At 35.5% G+C, this 21,977-nt stretch overlaps 1 protein-coding gene across 7 annotated transcripts in view; it reads left to right on the plus strand.

The window, feature by feature from the left end:
• The window catches only part of EPHA5 (EPH receptor A5), a 193,613-nt gene that overhangs the window by 94,900 nt on the left and 76,736 nt on the right, over positions 1-21,977 (plus strand). For 4 of the 7 annotated variants that reach the window (XM_034416303.2, XM_034416304.2, XM_034416302.2 and 1 more), the window contains exon 5: positions 7,585-7,920. The exons of the other annotated variants lie outside the window; for them this stretch is intronic. In XM_034416303.2, the coding sequence (XP_034272194.1) occupies positions 7,585-7,920 (336 nt within the window). The remainder of the gene's footprint in view (positions 1-7,584; positions 7,921-21,977) is intronic. 7 annotated transcript variants of the gene reach the window in all.

The following is a 21,977-nucleotide window of genomic DNA, read 5'->3' on the forward strand; positions in this document are numbered from 1 at the left end:
CTATTTATCAGACCAATATGCATGATTCATCATTAGCCACTGTACTAATGTCCATTATGTTAACTATTTAGGTGTAGAAGAATGTAAGAAAGAGATAGGATTCTTGTGTATGAACAGTCAAAAAAAAAAAGTGAGAAAGTTCAAAAAGCCTACTGAATACATAAAATCTTGAAAAAGTTAACAGGATCTGACCTTATTAGTACTTACGTGAGAGATCACCAGAAAGCACCAACTGTACACTAACATTGCAAATTGAAAAACCAATTTCTGTATTGTTTCTAAGAAAACAGTATGGATATGTCTGTTGAGAGACAATTTTCAGTTAAGAGACTTCATCTTTTCCTACTATATATAAGCTGTAGGGTGGGTATTGGCATATGATTTATAGGCTTTGAATACTGAGAATTGAAATAATCAGTGATATGGTGAAGGGATATTGAAAGGCAAATAGTGTTAATATGCAGAATTGGTTGGGGTGGGGTGAAATAATTTCAAAAACTGAAATTAATCCACCATATTATTTCATTCAAAATTGGTGTGATACTTTGAATTTATACTCATTTGAATTTAGTAGAATATTTTTAACAGAATCAGCCAATCAGTGGCTTTGAAAATTCACACGTAGGATAAAGGTAATAATCATTTTTGCCTCTCTTCCATTTGCCACCATGTGATATTTAGGGATTTCTTGTCTTGATCCATAAAGTTCCAGTTCAGTTAATATTTAATCCTATTTTCACTTATTTGGCCTTATTTCACTTATTATAAACTGTTTAATCTACTGATTATAGCACATTTTTCATCATAAAGATCTATAAAGTGAATATTCATTGAACCAAATAATTTGTTTCATTTATCCATAATCTATTTTCAGTCAACTATGCAGTGTAAAATACATGAAATCAACTGGCTATGTAGTAGGATAGATTTGGATGAGTTGATACATCATTCATTAGAAACTGTTGCCTTTACTATATCTGTTTTCCAAATAAAGTTGAATTGTTAGTAATAGGAAGACATAGTAAATAAAACTTGCATGAAGCATTTTGGAAAAATTACGTATATGTGGGGAAAGGAACATTGGAGGAAGAGCAAGAGAGGATTGAACGTCTCTCTATTGCCCCTGACTTATGTTATTTATTTATATATCAAACTTCTTAACTGCCTGGCTCCCTCAGAGTCCTTCTTGATAGTGTACAATTTAATCAATATAATAAAACATTAACAACCAAATAATCACGGTTGGATTATTGCAACGTGCTCTACATGGGGCTACCCCTGAAAAGTGTTCGGAGACTACAGTTGGTCCAGAATGGAGCCGCTCGAGCGGTCATGGGTGCACCTAGGTACTCCTACATTACACCAATGCTCCGTGAGCTGCACTGGCTTCCTATCGGTCTCCGGTCACAATTCAAGGTGTTGGTTATTTCCATGAGCGGTGTGTATGGTTTTTTTAACGTCTCTTATTGTATATTGTTCATACTGTCTTTGTTGTAAACCGCCCAGAGTCCTCAGAGAGTTGGGCGGCATAGAAATACGAAAAATTAATTAATTAATTAATTAATTAATTAATTAATTAAAAATTTAAAATTAAAAAATGTAAAACAAAATTATAACATCGCAACAGAAGGAGAGATTCATGATGGAGAGATTAATACTTATTAATATAGGTGAAGGGAGGAGTTCTCATAGCGCCAACCAGCCCCAGGGTTATGTGGGCTCCCGTGTTCCCCAGGTAAAGGTACACAGCAAAGTTTTGATCCCTTATAGAAGGCCAAGATATTGGTGGCTTTCCTCACCACTGAGAATAAAATGTTCCACAAAGCAGGGGCAGCAGCAGAAAAGATCCTCTTCCTTCACTTTTTCAGAGTTGGTGTTGGAATTCTCTTATTTGAACTACACCATGTCTTTTCTCTAAAATAGTAGTTCTCCCATCACTTCTAATTAAGGAACATTACAGAAGAGGAATTCAAATCTACGGCTAGTAAAACAATGTCATACACACAATGGTGGGTTTCAAATAATTTCACCACTGGTTCGCCGAAAATGTGAGCACATGCACAGCTTCTGCACATGCGTGACACACGGCTTCTGCCACCCGGCGAGGCTCAACCGAGCAGCCTTTCAGGGCCTACTCCCCTCCATCTCTGCTCTCCAGAGCAGCTTCGACCCTGGGGGCCATAGTTTGAGGCCAGATGGGGGTGTGGCAGCATGCAGGCGAAGGTTCCAGGGCAAGACCGGAGCTAGGCAAAGGGCGAGTGGGCAGCATGCTGCCTTTGGTGAGCAGAGAGGGCAAGGCGCACAGGCGAGATGCAGAGATTAGCTGGGCTGCATGGCGAAGGCAAGATATATAGGGCAGGGTGGGGTGAGGTGGGCGGGGCTAGCCAGTGATGTGATTTGCCGGTTCTCCAAACTACTCAAAATTTCCACTACCAGTTCACCAGAACAAGATGAATACCACCTCTGTATACACATTATTACTTTAATATGTAGTGAGAAATCTTGATATCTTCTGTTGTTGGTGATTGCTGTGCACTTAGAAATTTTCTATTTTCCTAATATCACATACCACACTAGCAGCTAGTATGGTATGTGATATTATAAAGTTTGTTATAAACATAGAAAATAATGCAGACCCAATATAGCAAAACACCAGATTGATTAAATGTAAATAAAAATATGGAAATATTAGATGTATGTCCAAAGTTACAATACTAGTGTCATTATGTAGTGTTAATTCTAAAACTGATATCTTTTTAATTTAAATCAACAGAATTAAAATGGCTGATAACTAATGTAAAGAGAACATCCACCAGTCTTAAAAAACCGTCCACAAAAAGATAAAAAATGAGGTATTTTTTTCTTATATATTATTAAAATTATAATTAATATACAATTATATATTGTATATTATCAAAATCATATACAATATATAATTTACACATAGTTCCTGCACAAGGCAGTCAGCAAGTGAGGTCTACCCTGATGAAGACCGACAGTCCCTAAATACGATAAATATGATAGATAGAAAAATAAGTAAGTAAGTAAGTAAGTAAGTAAGTAAGTAAGTAAGTAAGTAAGTAAATAAATAAATAAATAAATAAATAAATAAATAAATAATACTTGTATTTCTTGTTGCTTGGTTATTTTACTGTAAACAATTGATCCTAAAAAGCAGAAGCTTTCCACTCCTTCAATATATTCCTTGTTGAAAATAAGGCTGGGTGTTGTACCTGTTGTTATTGCCCTTCATTAATTTTAATTAATTAATTTAATTAATTTCAATCCATCTTTTCATTATGTTGCTTGATGTTCATTATTGTATCTTGCAGATTATTTTTGGCTATCAAAGTAATGAAATCAGGATAATGGAGATTATTGTTATTTTCCTTAGATGCTCCATTAGTTTGCTAATTTGACACAACAAAAAGATCTATAATCAACAAAGCAATTACTGAATACTGATTTCTTGTTGTTCTTTAGTTTGCATACATCAGCAATAATGTCTGTGTTCCATAGCCACACTAAAACCAGCTCAATCTAACATTTCCTCTCCCTGCATGGTTTTAGTCTGCCTTGGATGATCTTAAGCCTTATTTTGCTAGCATGTGAAATTAAGGATATTACACAATAATTTGTATACTCTGTAAAGTCTTCCTTTCTTTGGTGTTGGTGTATAAACCTTTTTCAATTGAAGTTGAACCCTAACTGAGTTGTTGCCCAGTTTTACAGGCATAGTTTGATTAGAACTGCTATATATTCTTCGGTTGTTTGACATATTTCTATAGATATTCCATTAATTTCTGTAATCTGCTGACTTGGTAATGACTGAAGTATTGGTCTAACTTCATCTTAATATTACAGGTTCTTGTAAGTAAGTAATATCTGTTAAGATTGTTGATATCACCACTATACTGAATTTCAATACACTATTTGCTTCTTTGTTTGATCTTTTTAAAATCAGTGATTTTAGCATACCAGTTTAAGGTTGAAATCTTCTGAATTAGGACATATTTTGGAAGTCTTTTTATTTTTCCCATTCTGGATCCAGTGTCTTTACAAATAGTGTTGTAATATTGTCTCTTACTTTTTTTTAACAGATCTTTGAAATTTTGGGTGACGTTCCTTCCTGAGATCTTTGACTTTCTTGGTTTGGTTCTTTTCATTTCTTGGTAATTTCCAGCATTCGTTTTAACATTCGGATTTCTTTATTTAGTTTCTTGGTCTTTGGCTGTCATTTTTCCACTTTAATCCTCTACATCATAGTTGTCCAACCTTTTGGCTGGGCTGCATGGAGTGGAGTGGAATTGTCTTGGGATGGTTTATTTTTTATATTTTTATTATCTTGGATGCATTACTAATTGTTCAAAACCATATGCATGCAGCCCATGGCCACACCTGCTCTATACCTTCTTTGATTTCAAAAAAGTTTCTTTGATTTCCTATCACCGAGAATCAGGATTTCAATGTGATTCCTGATATTTTCTTGACCCTGGTAGCTACAGGTAATCCTTGATTTACAACAGTAATGGAACCTACCCATTTTGATCATAAGGTGAGAGGATGTTAATTGAAACTAAGTTAAATGGAAGAGCCCCATTCAGGATCACCCCAATACATACATTAAATGAATATAAGGGTGAATATGGGGGTCTTTAAATACGAATGGGGTGCCTCAAGGATGCCTGCCTTGGGCCTCCCAGGACTCCCCACCCCCTGAGATACCCCTGTGCTCTACATCCTTCCTTGGGGTTCCCACAGTCACCCCCACACCTCACAATGCCTTGCTTACCTTATGGAGATCTGCAGAATTCAGAATTGTGGGCCGTTCTTATTGTGCCACGTGGAGCAAGCATTTGCAAACTGATCTCGGCAAAGTAATATTTTTTCCACCTTCTGCCTTTGTGCATGGCCTCTTTAACTCAAAACAGGGTAATGAGCCACAATTTGTGGATTGCAGTTTCTATATTTCCTCATGAAAAAAGTTTTAAAGGGGGAGAATGTTTTAAAAGGAAAGGGGAGAAACAAGAAAAAAAAAATTTCAACTTCAGTCACCTCCAAGCTACCTCTTTGCTATTATAATTTAATTGTTATACCCCCATGTACCAATGATATATAGACAGTCTTTATTACAGTCAATGGTTGACAAATTAAATAGTCAAGTTCTTTTTAAAAAAAATACAGCACAAGAAATGATGCCATAGAAGGAAAAAACATAATGTCTGGGAAAAAAACATTAAGCATCCAACTTTTACTACAATTCAACGGAGGCAAGAATAGACTAGGTAATAAAAACAAAGGACAAATAAATTATTTAAATACTTTAACCATAGGATGCTGAAGTTCTGCATATGAAGAATATCTGTATGAATTTATGTGAATGTAAATGTATGTGAATATAAATAAAATTGTACATCAGCCAGTGACAAATGATATAGAGCAAGAGAAATAAAAACCTAGGCATAGTAAACAGATTTTAAAAGGCATGATGTTCCTGTATTATTGCTGCCCAATAGCAGTGACTGTCACATGTTTTTGCCTTGTATGCTCAGATACTTTTATACAACAAAGTAAATATGAACATGCTTTAAAGCTCTCCTTCAATATTATGTGAGAATGTAGGAAATATGTGATTAACAATACGGTTATGCATTCCAGGGAACTTAGTTTTGTTGTGGTTCGCAGCTGAATGTACTGTACACCTGATGTCAATTTGTTTCTATGAACGAACAGTGAAGATATGATATAGTGCTGAGCTTTTTTGAGGATCATTGTAGTTTCTCACATCTTTTTTCAGGCAAGAGATAATAATAAAAGAATTCAGCTTGATTCTAAGGAAGATTACTGCTTATTTTTTGTGTATGCTGAAGGAAAAACATTTTATCCCTGTTTATAGAATTATGCAGATCATTTCAATAGTTACATTAGTCAGTTTGGTCTAGTGGTTGAGGCACCAGGCTAGAAACCAGGAGGCTGACTTTTAGCTTTGGCCATAAAAGCCATCTGGATGGCGTTGGGCTTGTTACTCTCTCTCAGTCTAACTCATTTAAGGATTGTTGTTGTGGGGAAAATAGAATGAAGAAAATTTTGTTGGTTATATCACTGCCTTAAGTTATTTGTAAAATAACAAACAAATGAATACACAATATACAATTTGTCATAGCAGCCAACATTATTGATATAATTAACATTACTGAGATAATTCTTATGCATATTAAAATACTTAATGAATGATGGATAAATGATTGATCCTGAATAACAGAATCTTCAATATAAATAAAAACTTTTTAGAATTTAGAATTATAACAAGTTATTTTAACATCAACATTATCAAAGGAAACCTGGATTTGAGTGCTTAATGTGAACAGTCTTCTTAGCATTTGTTGACTTCTGTGGCCAGCATGCATTCCTTTACTTTGTTTATGTCTTGTTATTTTAGCAACAGCTTAGAATTCCAGGCACCCATTTGTTTCTAGGTGAATTTGATAGATTGATCATTAGAAAACACATGTAAATCTGGGCCCATGTTTAATTTATTCCAATTTACCCTCACAATGCACTACTATTTTGTGACTGTATGCATGAAATGTTTCATGTAGATTTATTAGTAGTCATCTCTGAGCCAGAACAAACCTAATATGATCACAGCAAGATCATAAGTATTCCAAAGATAGCTGCTTGATATTATGTTCAATAACAAGAACAAGGTCCAAAGGGTTTGTTGATACTGTTTGTTGGTGAAAATTTATATGGTTGCCAATTCACTCTCCGGACAGCACAAGATAAAAACTCAATACAAAAACAATAAAAAAATCAATACTGCCCCTTGGTGATAGTATACAATGCATTAGTCATCTGGAATTGTTGAATAGACTTACTTTTCTTACTGCTTTCTAAAGTGCATGTTAGAAACCATGTGATGAAAAGGAATTACTGAGAAGGAAACCATGATGGATTTTTTCCCTTGTTATGCTAAATTCTAATACTTATTTAAGGTATAAGGTGGCTGAGAATACATATGGATGTTCTAACTTTCTTTGATAATCATCACTCTAGCTGCTTTGGCTTACCCTGCTTTAGTTCTGTCCCAAATGAATACCTTATGAGAGAAACTGCAATGCAATTTATACAGAAAATTAACTGCAGCATTCTCACAATTCAAAAATAATTTCGATACACTTACGGTATAATAGTTCTAAAATACTGAGAAAAGTAGAAAATCAGAAGTGTTCTTAACAAGGAAGGTATTTAGGAAAAGAGAGGACAGGATTGTTTTTGTGTGGGGGAGGAAGTTTTGAATTTATGTGTTCATTGTTAAGGGATTTTCTTGCTTTGTAAGTTTAAAATATACTGTTAAAATACCCATGTTCTAGAAGAATTGCTAGACTGTTGTCTTGTCTTGATCTCTAAGAAAAGATGGGAAAGTGTTGGAAGCTAATGCATTCCTAGATTGGGATCCAATGGCTCATAGTTTGAGTCCTGATAGAAGATTTGGTTTATAATTCTTTTATCTTTGAAAATATTAGTTAGGAACATGGGACTTGAATCTGATTCTTACTTTATTTTTCTCACTTTACATACCAGGACCCCCCTCTGCACCTCGGAGTGCCATCTCAAATGTTAACGAGACTAGTGTCTTTCTGGAATGGATTCCTCCTGCTGATTCTGGTGGAAGGAAAGATGTGTCTTATTATATTGCATGCAAGAAGTGCAACTGGCACTCTGGGCTCTGTGAGGCATGTGGCAGTCATGTCAGGTACCTTCCACATCAAAACAACCTGAAAAACACCTCTGTGATGATGGTAGACCTGCTTTCTCACACAAATTATACCTTTGAAATTGAGGCAGTGAATGGTGTGTCCAGCCAGAATCCAGCAACACGGCACTTTGTTTCAGTCAATGTAACCACAAACCAGGCAGGTAAGTGCAATTTCACACAGATAACTAGGCTCCTGAGAGGGCGTAGGCTATGATTCTTTTCCAGGTTAGAAGGTGCATAAACAGAAAGCCGCTTGAAATAATAATTTGCTTTCAGTAAAGAGCATTTTTTCCTCTCTTCTTCACCTTGGATTAAAGAACATGCATTACTAAATAACATAATAAAAATGTTTCTTCTCATGTTAACGAACCATGCAGGAATTACACAAAATAGATATTAAACATCAAATTCTCATAAAATGTAAAACATTCAATTGTTACTACTTGTAATAGAAAGAATGATGAAATCTACATGTTTTTCCAAGAGCCATTAATATAGCAGCTAATCTCTTTACAACTACTATTTGAAAAGGAAAAATATTAAATATATTTAGTTAAGTTAGTGTACCTCTTCCATAGAATATTACTATCAGTTATTGTCAAAATATAAAGGACACTAGTTTAAAAAGGTTGTCATTTTATTTTTACTGTGGTTATTGTTACAAGAAATGTGTTGTTTCTATACTGTAGATGAAAGTATATATTCTGACAAGCATAAGATCTTTATGTGAAATAAGAAAACAGAAACCAAGCAGAGTGCCCCTAATAGGAAATGTTTACACATGATGTAATAAAAGACCTCTCACAGTCTTGTACAAACTATTAAAACGCATGCTTGCCTTTTCTTTGCACTATAATTTTATATCATTTCAAGTTTCTTAAAATATATTTGAGGAGAAATATAATTGGAAAACAAAGTAGCAGATTTAGCATTTTCAAAACATAGTCATAAAATTGTTTTTCTTGGTTCAATCACATTTGAAAAAATCGGTTTCAAATGAAGAGCATTTTGTTGAATAATATGCCATGAACAGAAGCTGTAGTTAGGAAATAATCATCAGTATCTTTTATTAAAGGTTATAAAAATCTGTAGTTAAATTTCATTCTGTTTTATTGCCAGTATGTTCTTTGAATAAGTGATTGAATTTCAATAGTCAATATAACTACAGAGTAACTATAGAATTTCTTCTTGGTAGGAGATTCATGAGAAACATAAATGATACTTTCAAACCATTCAACAACTATTAAATCATTGATTTTTTTCCCCTTTCAGCTCTTACTCAAATTATCACAAGTAGTATCAGGGGGAGGAAGTGGTTGTCTGTTTAGTTTTGTGTTATCTCTCTCACCATTGCTTTAAAACTTGCTCAAAATTTTATTTTATCAAGGCTTAGCAGTGGCTGAAAGTAAACACAATAAAGAAATAGAATAGTAATGAAAATAAACATAAGTAAATGCCTTGTATTCTCTTTTGTCTAGAATTTTGTACCATTACCCCATGGGGTATATTGTTTTATACCAACCATCTTCAGAAAGATGGAAGGATGGCTAAAGCAAGAATATTAAAAAATAAATCATAGGCAAACAGTCCTAGCTTAAAAATAAAACAAAATGAAATTCATAGGGGCCAGGAGCTTACCTGGTATTTTGCCCAAGGTCTGGGGAAATAGCCAAATTTGCCAAGGTTTCTGGAACAACATTAGGGTAAGAAACATATAATCTCTGAGGAGTGTCATGTCAGAAAAGGCACACTTCCTACATTTTAATAAAAAACATTGTTTTATTTGGGGGACTTCGAGCACATACACTCTGTCAGATCTGCCCCAGTCTGATCCCTTAGGAAAGAAAGGCCCTTGACTCCATTGGGTTGAAGCAAAAGGTTCTTTTACTAAAGAGATGTTGGCTGCAGTAAAATCAATCTAGCTCTGGATTTCATACACTCAAAGATAAAGAAAGGTTTCCCGTCATCCCAACCTTCCCCCTCCCTGAAACCAATCCATCTTCATCCAGTCAGAACTTGCTAAGATGTTCTGAGATATTTTGGAATAATAGGCATTCTTTCTCAAGGTCCCTGGCCTTGGATTCCAGTGCAAACTGCTGCCAAGCTCCTTTGCTCTTCATCACCTACCATTCCCCCTTCCCTATTTCCCATCACATACACACACCGCTTTATTGCCCATTTATCATACCTTCTGCTTTTTAGCCTTTGATGACAGGATGCCTGTGAGGTACCAAACTGCACCTGGCAGATCTGACATTCTGCTCCCCTTGATAGAGACATCAGTCCCACAGAGGAAAAAGAAGAGAGGAGGGAGAGAGAGACACAAAAATTCTCCAATTAACAGACAGTTAAATGAGGCTTATCTTATGTAATGTTCATGGAATTTTTAAAGCAATCTGGAGGCCTTAATGTGTTGGGAACAATGATGAAATCCGAACCGGTTTGCCACCAGTTTACTGGCCGCGCATGCGTGCTGCACGCCAAAAGAAGGCTTGGGAAGGTAAGTAGAGCAGCGAGAGGGGGATCAGCTGTGCTGCGTGATTTAGATTCCCTAGAAAGCAGGATTTTAAATCGCGCGGCACAGCTGATCGTCAGAAATACCAGTTCGGACGAATTGGTAGCTTTTTTTTACTACCGGTTCGTCCGAACCGGTGCGACCTGGTAGCATTTCACCACTGGTTGGGAATCAATCCATACAGTCTCTGAGGAAGTCTTCCCAAGCTGCCAAAGTACTGGTTTTTGCCCAATGTGTACAGGAGTCGAAAAGTTTCTGACTTCAAAATGTTGCTCTCCCTGAATCATAATGGGATCAGGAGGTGGTTGTGATGTCGGGTGCAGGGAAGATGTGATCTCTGCTTTCAGTAAGCTGCAATGAAATACAGAGTGTATGCATCTGAGAGTTTTTGACTCAAGTTCTATAGTCAATGGGTTAATAATCCTTTTTATGGGGAAAGATTCAACATACTTTGATCCCAATTTTTTGGACAGTTGTCTAGATTGTAAGAATTTGATAAATAGATAGATAGACCGACCTTATCTCCCACTTTAAAGTTCCTAGGTTTAGTGTGTTTTTTATTGGCTTGTTTCTTATATGCTTCATCCAAATTTTTCCTTATCACAGGCGAGATATTCTGTAGGTGACGCACTCTTTTAGTGATGCAGTCGATTGAGTGGCCTGAGGCAATTCAGGAATAGATACAAAATCCTGGCGCTTGACTAGGTGTAGCGTTTTTGCAAAGCTGAAGTATTCTGACACCTTTGAATCATGGCTATTTTGTAGAAATAGCCATGATTCATCGGCTCTGCAGGACGTGCAATTTAGCCCCCTCCCCCCAACTAAACCATCTTGCATTGTACATTCATCCTTGTGTCTTTCTCCAAAGCTGCTTTTAGAGTGCCTTTAGAGCCCCATCGTGTACAGGTACAGCTTTATTGCTCATTTATCCTAACCCACCCCTCCCCCAGCCTTTATTGGCAGAATGCTTGTGAGACACCATACTGCACCTGGCAGACCTGTCATTGATTGATCTTACTGCACATTCGGGAAAAATAGAAGATAGTTGATCCTTCAAGGAACCAGGCCCTATCTGATGATAGGCACTAAAAATGATGACCAGCACCTTGAATTGCATCTGGAAGCTCACCAATGTAAAGTGCAACCAATGCCATTTGAAGAGCAGCAATATTATATGGGCATCTATCTTTTTTGAATATAATATTACATATTACCAGAGTTCTCTATTATAAAATGCTGGAATTCAAAACTGCTTTGTTTATAATGTTTACTATAATCTGAAAGTACCTATTCAAACTACCTTTCTGGAAAAACATTTCCCCCTGTTAATGGTCTAGGAAATGATCCAGCTTTGTTCTGTTCTTTGTCAAAGGACTAAGACTGAAAAAAAACCCCAAAACCCTGCATCATATTGTAATGCTTGAAGAACTTTGAAACAGGGAATGGTTTGAAAATGTTAGTAAGATGACATATTACTTGTGTCAAAATGTAAACAGTACTTTGTTTGTATTATATTAAATCTTTTCCATTAATAGATTTATATACTACCTTTCTAAGCAAGTTCTTTCTGGAATTCATGGGTAGCATTTATCCTCAGTCATAACTACATTCAATTGAAATTAATGGGACTTCAGTTATGCATCAAGATTAATTACCTCATTGATTTCAGTGGCTTCTTGTTAATAATTTAGTTGGACAGCTGTTTCTAAAAAACACTAACAATTTTGAAATACAAATACAGGTAGTCTCTGACTTAAAATAATTCATTTAGAACTATTTTACCACTTAAATTTAAAATGGCACTGAAAAAGTGAATTATGACCGTTTTTCAGATTTAGATCATTGCAGCATCCCCATAGTCACATAATCAAAATTCAGACGCTTGGCAACAAGCAGGTATTTATGATGGTTACAGTGTCTCAGGGTCATGTGATCACTTTTTACAACCTTCTGACAAGCAAAGTCAATGGGGAAAGCCAGATTCACTTAACAACAGTGTTAATAACAATTGCAGTGATTCACTAAACAATTGTGGCAAGAAAGTTTGTAAAATGGGGCAAAATTCATATAGGAAGCACACAGTAATAGTAATGGGGGACATTAACTGGGAAACAAACTCTGCACCTAGTGGAAAATCAAACAGATTCCTCACAAACCTGGCAAATAATTTTGTCTCCCAAAAGGAAAAGGAACCAGAAGGTCAACCATAGAAGGCATTAAAGTAACAGAAATCTTGGTGAGGGGAGAGGAGTGATCATGCAATATTGGAATTCAAGATTTTGCAAGCTCAAGCAATACAACAAAATCAAACTAGAGTTTTGGACTTTAAGAGAGCTGATTTCAATAAACTTAGAGCTTGAGAAGGATTCCATGGATGAGAATCCTTGTGGAGAAACCACCCAGGAAACTTGGGAAACTTTGAAAACAGATTATAAAACCCCAACTTAGCACAATTCTAATGAAGAACAAAAATAAGAGATCTCAAGAAACCAGCATGGCTGCACAAAGAATTCCCTGATAAACTGAAAGACAAACAGGACAAGTATAAAAAGTGAAAAGAAGGGAGAATATCAGCAAATACCTCAAACCTGCAAAGATGAAGTCAGGAAAGCTAAGGCTCAAAATGAATTAAGGCTTCCAACAAAAGTCAAAAATAATTAAAAACAACCACCTTTTCAAGATGTAAAAAACAAGAAAAAAGTCAAGGAAACGATGAATTATACCCCAAGATTCTGAAGGAACTTCCAGACATGATCTCACAACCACTGAACCATGTCTTTCAAAGATCCTGCACCACCGGGGAGCTACCAGATCTGGAAAAGCCTGATATAGTTCCCATCTACAAAAATGGAAAAAAATGGACCAGGAAGCTATAGACCTATCATCCTTGATAAATTCTGGAAAAGATAATCGAGCAATGAATCTGCAAACACCATAACCAGAAGCCAATATGGCTTTGTCAAAAATAGATTATGCCAATATTGCATTCTTTGGCAAAGTGACAAAATTAGTGGACCAGTAAAATGCTGTGGATATAATTTACTCGGACCTCAATAAGGCATTTGATAAAGTAGACCACAACCTACTATTTGACAAGATAGAAAAATGTGGATTAGATGGCTGACCAACCGCACTCAGTGTCTGGACCTTAATGGAATTGTATCCACATGGAGGGAAGTATGTAGTGGGGTAACTCAAGGTTCTACCTTAGGCCCAGTACTCTTCAAAATCTTCATCAATTATTTAGACAAGGAGATAGAAGTTGAACTCATCAAATGCAGATGACACCAAGCTTGCAGAAATAGCTAATACTGCAGAAGATACAGAGGATCTTGACAACCTTGAATACTGGGCCCTATCTAACAAAATGAAATTCAGTAGTGAGAAAAGTAAGGTTTTATTTTTAGGCAAGAAAAAACAAATGTATAGATATAAAATTGGTGGTATCTGGCTCAATAATAGTAACTGCAAGAGGGATTTTGGAGTCCTAGTGGACAGTAATTTACACAGGAGCCAGCAGTGTGCTACAACTGCCAAAAAAGTCAACGTAGTCCTAGACTGCATTAATAGAGGGATAAAATCAAGATTACATAAAATGTTAATACTATGTTGTAATGCCTTGTAAAACAACACTTGGAATATTGCATTCAGTTTTGGTCAGCACAATATAAATGAGATTCTAGAAAGGGTGCGGGAAAGAACAACAAAGATGATTAGGGGACTGGAGGCTAAAACATATGAAAGATAGTTGCAGAAATTGGGTATGTCTAGTTTAATGTAAAGAAAGACTAGATTGATAGCAGTGTTCCAGCATCCTAAGTGGCTGCCATAAAGAAGAGGGGGTCAACTTATTTTTCAAAGCACCTGAAGGCAGGACATGAAGCAGTGTATGGAAACTAATCAAGGAGAGAAGCAACCTAGAACTAAGTAGAAATTTCCTACTTAGTAAATGGAACAACTTTCTTCCAGAAGTGGGTGCTCCAACAGTGGAGGTTTTTAAGAAGAGATTGGACAGCCATTTGTTTGAATGGTATAGGGTCTCCTGCTTGGGCAGGGGGTTGGTCTAGAAGACCTCTAAGGTCCCTTCCAACTCTGTTATTCTGTTTAAGAAACAGCAAGATGATAATAAATCTCAATCAATTGTAGCCACTGATAAGTGAAAGTTATTTCTTATATGTTTGGTTCATCTTTTAATTTCCATAAATGTTTTGGTATATCAATATGCATATATACTTATATCAGTAAGAAGAGGCTTATTGTTCATCAACACCATATGGAAGTTAACATAGATCAGAATGTATGCTCACAAGGAGCTGCCTTTTCTGGTAATTCTACAGAACCCCACAACGATTCTCATTCCAGAAATATTACATGTGACAAAATGTATTTAGCATATTCATTTGTTGCTGGTATTTTCAATATAAATAAGTGAACCAACATGTTATAAGGGGCATTAAATGCTTGAAATTTGTTCCTCTGTTTATCATTCTTAGTTATTCCTGATTTATCAAGAATTAGTGCTATAATTTCATTTTAGAATAGGTCCTTCTATTCCCACTAGCAAAGAAGAAATGATGAATTGAAGACAGCTTCACTAACAATAGAGCTGATGACTGTGGCACAATGAAGAGCTAGTGAATAGATCAATTATCCATAATCCCTCTCCAGATAATGAGAAAATTTGAGATTGCCCATAAATTGTCCAGACAGTTGCTCCTCACAGAGAGACTGCAAGAAAGCAGTCTCTGTTAGGTTCAGAGTCTGGAAGATGAAAGAATAAGCATTTTGCTCAAACATCTTTAAAAGGACACTTTGTTCACATACATCTTTTTCTAATCATTTTCAGAAATTGCTTATTTGCTTTTCAGCTCTTAGGAATCTTTATATCGACTAAAATAGTGGCTGAATTTCCTTCAATTCTTAATGAAAGAAAGTTTTAAACACAAACAGAGAATAGGATAGGGATAGGGATAGAATAGAAATAGAATAGAATAACAGAGTTGGAAGGGACCTTGGAGGTCTTCTAGTCCAACCCCCTGCTTAGGCAGATAATCCTACACCACTTCAGACAAATGGTTATCCAATCTCTTCTTTAAAACTTCCAGTGTTTGAGCATTACAACTTCTGGAGGCAAGTTGTTCCACTGATTAATTGTTCTAACTGTCAGGAAATTTCTCCTTAGTTCTAAATTGCTTCTCTCCTTGGTTACTTTCCACCCATTGCTTCTTGTCCTACCCTCAGGTGCTTTGGAGAATAGTTTGACTCCCTCTTCTTTGTGGCAGTCTCTGAGATATCGGAACACTGCTGTCATATCACCCCTACTCCTTCTTTTCATAAGACTAGCCATATCCAATTCCAGCAACCGTTTTTTATAAGTTTTAGCCTCCTTTAAGGGGTTTTGTGTATGTATGGGTATGTGTAAATAAAGAGTAATAGAGTGATTAAAACTTTGTTTTTGGAAAGTTACAAATGGACTAAAGGTACGTAAGAATTCCTTGGAAAAATGCTTTTTGTCTTGAATTCTTGTTTAAAAATCGTAATAGGATGGGACTTTGAAGGTTGGATACTAGCAGGAAGTAGAAGGAATTAAAGATTACTATTAAAGGAGAACATTTAAATTTGATTTACATATACAAATGAATGTGTAAAAATATTTTGTATATGTAAAAATATTTTAACATTGAACATTGGACATATTGAAATATATTTTTGAATAATGGACCCAGAAGTTATTTTTCCATATCTGACTATAACAAGCAGGCAATTTTTGATTGTAGAATTTTTTGTTATTACAATATATTAAATATTACCATTTGTTAAAGAAGGATCGATTTAGATTGCCCAATTCAAAAGTGTAGCAAATTATTTAATTTCTCAATCATTGCTATTATATCCAATCTTTTTGTCATTAGATAAGGATAAAATGTCAAGCATTCAATTTTTGGTTAACAATAGATTTGCCAATATGAACATCACTAAATCTTTACATTTTATTTTCTTATCTTTCATAAATATCCCCAACAATGTAATCATCAATTTCTGCAAATATTAATTTCTTAAAATTTCTAATCCTTGGGCATATCTATCATAGGTGAAATCTGGTTTGCCCCAGATCAGACGAACCGGTAGTGGCGGCGGCGGGAGGCTCCGCCCACCCGCCGGGACGCTTCTGTGAGTGGGCAGAAGTGTCATGCGCACGAGTGAACGAGCAAACTAAATTGAAACCCACTACTGGTGAAATCATTTCCCTTTCTCATTGCATTTATTTCATAAATCTAAATAAGTCATTTCTATAGTTATTTAGAAATGCCAATTTCACTCAAGCCATCTACTGTTATTTTACTATAATTTATCTAATTTGGATACTGAATAAAAACAAAATAGGTTTGGAAACCCAAATCTTCTAGTTGTCATCATCTGTGACAATAGGTAGCTCGTTTTCTCAAACTGTTTTTAATCCATTTAATGGCACAGTTTTATGCTCTAACAGATCATTATCAAAATTAGATAGCCACTATGTTACAGTTTTGTACTCTAGGCACTGTAATGCATAATAACAGCTGCCATTTTTTCCTCCTAAACATGCTACTGTCTTGTCTCTTTTCCTTTTTTCCCTAAAATATCTTAATAAATTCTGCTTAATAAATAAATTTCACATGGTCTATTCAAAGAGGAGAGCGGTGCGGTGGCTCAGCAATTATCATGCTGGGCCTGATCCAACTTGCTACTTATTCCTTGGCTCTGCCTTCTAGATGATATATAAGAATCTATCTATCTATCTATCTATCTATCATTTTTATTATTTATTTATTTATTTGCTACGTATTTTACAAATAACTCAAAGTTGCAAACATCCAACCACCTTCCCCAGAACAACAATCCAGTGAGGCTGAGAGAGATTGACTCACCCATCCCTCTGGCTTTATGGCTAAGACAAGACTTGAACTCATGATCTCTCACTTTCTAGCCTCGTGCCTTAATAACTGGACCAATTCCAGTTGAGAGAATTGTAGTTCATATACACATAAACCAGAGTAATAAACAAAAGAAAGCATAATAAAACAACTAGCAAAACTTCATTGACTGATGCTATTTTCTTATATAAGACAATCTCTGTCCCACTTACCACAGTAGGAGCTGTGAGCAATGGTAAAGAGTATGCTTTTGTTGGATAAATTTTATAACTCTTAAATCTCCCCTCCCATATTAATTAGATTATATAGCTTTTGGGAAAGTAAATCAGGAAATGGTGTTTCCTGGCTTAAAGTTTATGCAAGAATCCGAATGGGCACTAAATGAATTGGAAATGAATAAAGCTTTGTCTGTTTGTAACTTTAAAATGAAGAAAACGGTATATCAAGGGATAACAAATTTTGAATCAGTATACCTCAAATGGACTAAATTACAGAATGTGTCCAAGACTCACAACACCTGTGGTTTTGAAATTTGGCAAAATTATGGCTGCTTCAATTCTGCTATGCAATTGCACCACCATGATCAACTGCAGTCACATGATAGTTATTTCCAATGCTTCCTGAACAGAATGGGAGTATTAGCTATTGACTCTTGGCAATTATTTTTTCTAAAATAATTTCCTTTATATAAGTGATTCTACCAATATTTTACTTTAAAGGTGAATATAAGTCTCATTTTCAATTGGAATATACCTGTGATATAACTAAAAACCTAAAGTACTGTATATTTGAAAAGACAATAAGAAGGGTTATAATATCATTCCATGGCTTGAAAAATATTACAGGAAACAGATCAATGACATTGCTTAGAAATTGGTCAGTTACACTGAGCAATTGATACAGTCTAGTAATGGCTTTCATGTGAAAACATTTATTAGTTAATCTATGGTTTTCTGTTCAATATTCAGTATATTCATTTCAGTTGACAGTGAGATGAGAAGTAGCAACTGTAATACATTTGTGGCAGCTTCAGAGATAAAATCTGTTTTTTCCCCATGACAGACTGCACTTAGTGCTATAAAGAAGAAATTCTATGCCAAGAAAAAGTGCAGATCAGTCAGATTTTTTTTGTCTGCACCTGATTAAAAATGATGACTAAATCGGCATTTCTGTAATTTAATATAAGCAAAAACTGATGTCTTGCACCTTAAATCATGTGTTTTGTCTTCTAAATCCTTATTCTTATTAGGAAGGAAAGACTCTATTCAATCTCATTCCTCTGATTTCTAAAATTTCAATGCACATTCCTCATCATTATCATCATCATTTTAGCCATTGTCCATCCACTGCAGGATAAAGGCCTCTTCCACATGTTTACAACCTATATGGTTCTGAGCTTTCTTTTGCCAGTTGGGTCCACAATACTTGCTGATGTTTTGGATCTCTTTCATGGATGCTTTTTATAAAGTGGGATCCATTCCATGACTGCCTTGGTCCATCTGCCATCAGTTCTTCTTACTATGTGACCAACCCATTTCCATTTCAATTCTTTTACTCTCTTGATGATACTGTATACTTTTATTTGTTCTCTAATCTATGTGCAGGTCTTTCTATCTTGTCTTGTAATGCCGAACATATATCTTTCCATGGCTCTTTGTGCCACTCATAGTTTTTGTATTGATTGTGAGGTTAGTTTCCATGTTTCACTGGCACATGTTAGAGCAGATAGACACACTGATCAAAAACTTTTCTCTTCAGGTATAGGGGGAGTTGTTCTTGAAAATTATGCTTAGCTTGCTGAATGCCCATCAACCACCTTAAACACACTGTTCAGTTTCCTTTATTGTATCATCTTCTATTGAGATCTGTTGGCCAAAGTAGGTATCTACTATGACTAGTTCTTCTCCAGATATAATTTTTTTTCTTTCTTTAGTGAATTTATTAAACATAATCTGGCTCTTTTTCAGATTTATTTTTAAGCCAAATGGTTCTCCTGCTTCGTGCAGCTCTTGTACGTGTCTTTGTAGCTCTTCTGAGTCTTGTGAGAAGAAAACATCATCATCTGCAAATCTTAAGTGATTTAAATAGGCACCATTGATTTTTATTCCATCTTTTGCCCAATCTAGTTTGCGAAATACTTTTTCAAGGCAGGCTGAGAAAAGGATAGGTGATATTGTATCACCTTGTCATGCACTAAGCGCTACACACATTATCTATATTATTTCTAGTCTGTCTTTGCATTCAGAAGAATTAATACTAAAAATGTGAGATCCTTAGGATGCTGATTTCTGCAAGGAATTTTTATTTCTATCTGTGTAATCGGATAAATACATAGCATGCCCATGGTAATATCCCTCATTCCATACTAGTCATGTCTCAAGAAGACGCTAAGCCTGTCAGACTTATTGGAGAAAGGAAGGAGAAAGAAGTGGGCTAATTCCCTAGTGAATTGAATTCTAGATTTTTTGTGACCACATGGAAAGGATGTGCAGTGTCAACATTAATTTTACTGCATTTTCCCAGTAAATGTCTACATAATGACATTTTTAAAGTAGAGTGCTGCAGCTATCCCCATTCATAAGGAAGGGTAGGGAGAGCAGTAGCTGGAGGATGAATGCATACTATTTTCAGTGACAGCTGCACTTGTATGGAACTTGTAGTGATTCTCACTTCAAAAGATTTTGTGCTCCTTATTCTCTCAGGATAAAAAAAAAAATCAAATCCATAGCTAGTTATTCCAATCTAAGCAATGCATTGCAAGCAAAATTATGCAATGGATTCCAGTGTTTTATCTGGAAAAGGAATGCTATGTCTCAGTGGTGAAATCTAAAATTTGTTACTACCGGTTCTGTGGGTGTGGCTTGGTGTGGGGGAGGGTAATGTGACTGGGTGGGCGTGGCCAATTTTTTTTTACTTTTAAAACCATTTTTTACATGTAAAACCATGTAAATAAAATGCTTTCAAAAGGCTCTGACAATCCCAGCTGAGTTGCCTGATCGTCAGAGAGTTTTTAAAAAACTCTCTGCCAATCAGGCAACTCAGCTGGGATCGTCAGAGCTTGGATCGTCAGAGCCATTTAAAAGAAAAAACTTTTTTCCTTTTAAATGGCTCTCATGCCTGCCTCTGATCGGAAGGCAACTCAGCTGGGATCGTCAGAGATTGGCTTGTCAGAGGCATTTAAAAGAAAAAAAAGCCTCTGATGATTGCACGGTTCAGCTAGGCATGGGGGGCAGGGGCGGGGATTTTTGCTACCGGTTCTCTGAACTGCCCACCGCCATCACTACCTACTCGCTCAAGCTGGTCCGAACCGGGAGCATTTCACCCCTGCTATGTCTTCATTTCAAGTTATCCCTCCAAGTGAATTTAAAACATGAACTCTCACTTTCTGCACTTGAAATTACAGTCATATGTTTTACTAGCAGGTTTTGGCTGCTATGGAAATAATCTACTCAGAAAAAACAGGTTGAACACAATGGACTGGAGGCATGTAGACTTCTTGTGATCTCTCACAAAAGCTTTCTTTTATTGGTTCAGAAAATGAGTAAATAAGAAGGAAAAAGAAATATTATAGAAATGTAAGTAAAACATGGAAAGACATATTTCCTCCCTTTCTTTTCATGCTCTGCAGTGCCCAAAAGCTAACATAAAAGCCCCTTGGCACATCATCCTGGCAATTGAGTTTTTCTTGGCACTTTTTCTTTAACTTTTTGAATGTTATTTTTACTATTGGTTCATTAAGCTATTTGGACAATTTTTGTTCATCAATGAACATATATATCTCATTGTTTACTAAACAAAATCAAGGTGGGGTTATTTTGAGTTTCTTTCTCATGCCTCCCTCTTGTCAGGACTCTATAATCTCTTCTGCAGGTACTTCCTGAACAGCTCACAGCTTGCTCATTTCTTCCCTATATCCAGAGTCAGACCACAGACATCTGAAAACCTGATAGGCCTTTGACTCCTCTTTATGATTTTATAGAATTACCTCTGCTAAAATGTAATACATATATTCTTTGCAGTTTTTAACTGATATGCAGCCTCATTATGTTGGGAAAAGATTCACTGTCGTTTTTATGCAGGCATTTGTGTACCAAGAAAAGTGTACCAAGCAAAAACCACAAGATTATGTAGTATTTATTTCTTTAATATATATTTTACCTAACTTTACCTACAATCTCATCTCATGGTAGTTTGCCATAAAAAGATATAAAATAATAGCTATATTTGATATATTCATTAAAAAAAATATGGGATAGCAAACAAACCAAAGAAAACAATTCATTCTTCCTTTGTCTAGGGAAACAATGGTTAAAACAATGGTTTAAGAGATACTTAAAGCTATAATAGTAAGCATTTCACTAATTTTATTTTTTTAAATTCTTTATAGAAACTTCTTATGAACTTCTTGCAAGCAAATTATATCTAACTTTAATTTTTCCAGTTTACTAAAAGTCCTTTTCCTTTTTATTGCAGAGTTCAATCCATTTATGTTAATTGACAATAATTTTATTTCTTCTTCCATGACTTTACTTATAAATGGATTTTGTTGTTCTAGTCACTCTTATCTCTCTCGGTTCTTTTGCCTTCACATCTTCTCTTTTTGCTATTTCCTCCAGATCTCTTTCATCTTCTTTTTGTTGTATATTTCTCTCTTCTGTAGATTCTTTTCATCATCTGTCTTCTTTTCTTTATCTTATTCTCATTTCCTCCTGTGGTCCAAAATAGTGCTCATAATTTTTTTCTGCTTTTTCTATGGAATCCAATCTATTTCTTTGCTCCTTCCAGTCAC

The sequence above is a fragment of the Pantherophis guttatus genome, chromosome 4 (genome assembly GCF_059756535.1).
Source record: "Pantherophis guttatus breed Tessera chromosome 4, ASM5975653v1, whole genome shotgun sequence".
Classification (NCBI taxonomy): Eukaryota; Metazoa; Chordata; class Lepidosauria; order Squamata; family Colubridae; genus Pantherophis; species Pantherophis guttatus.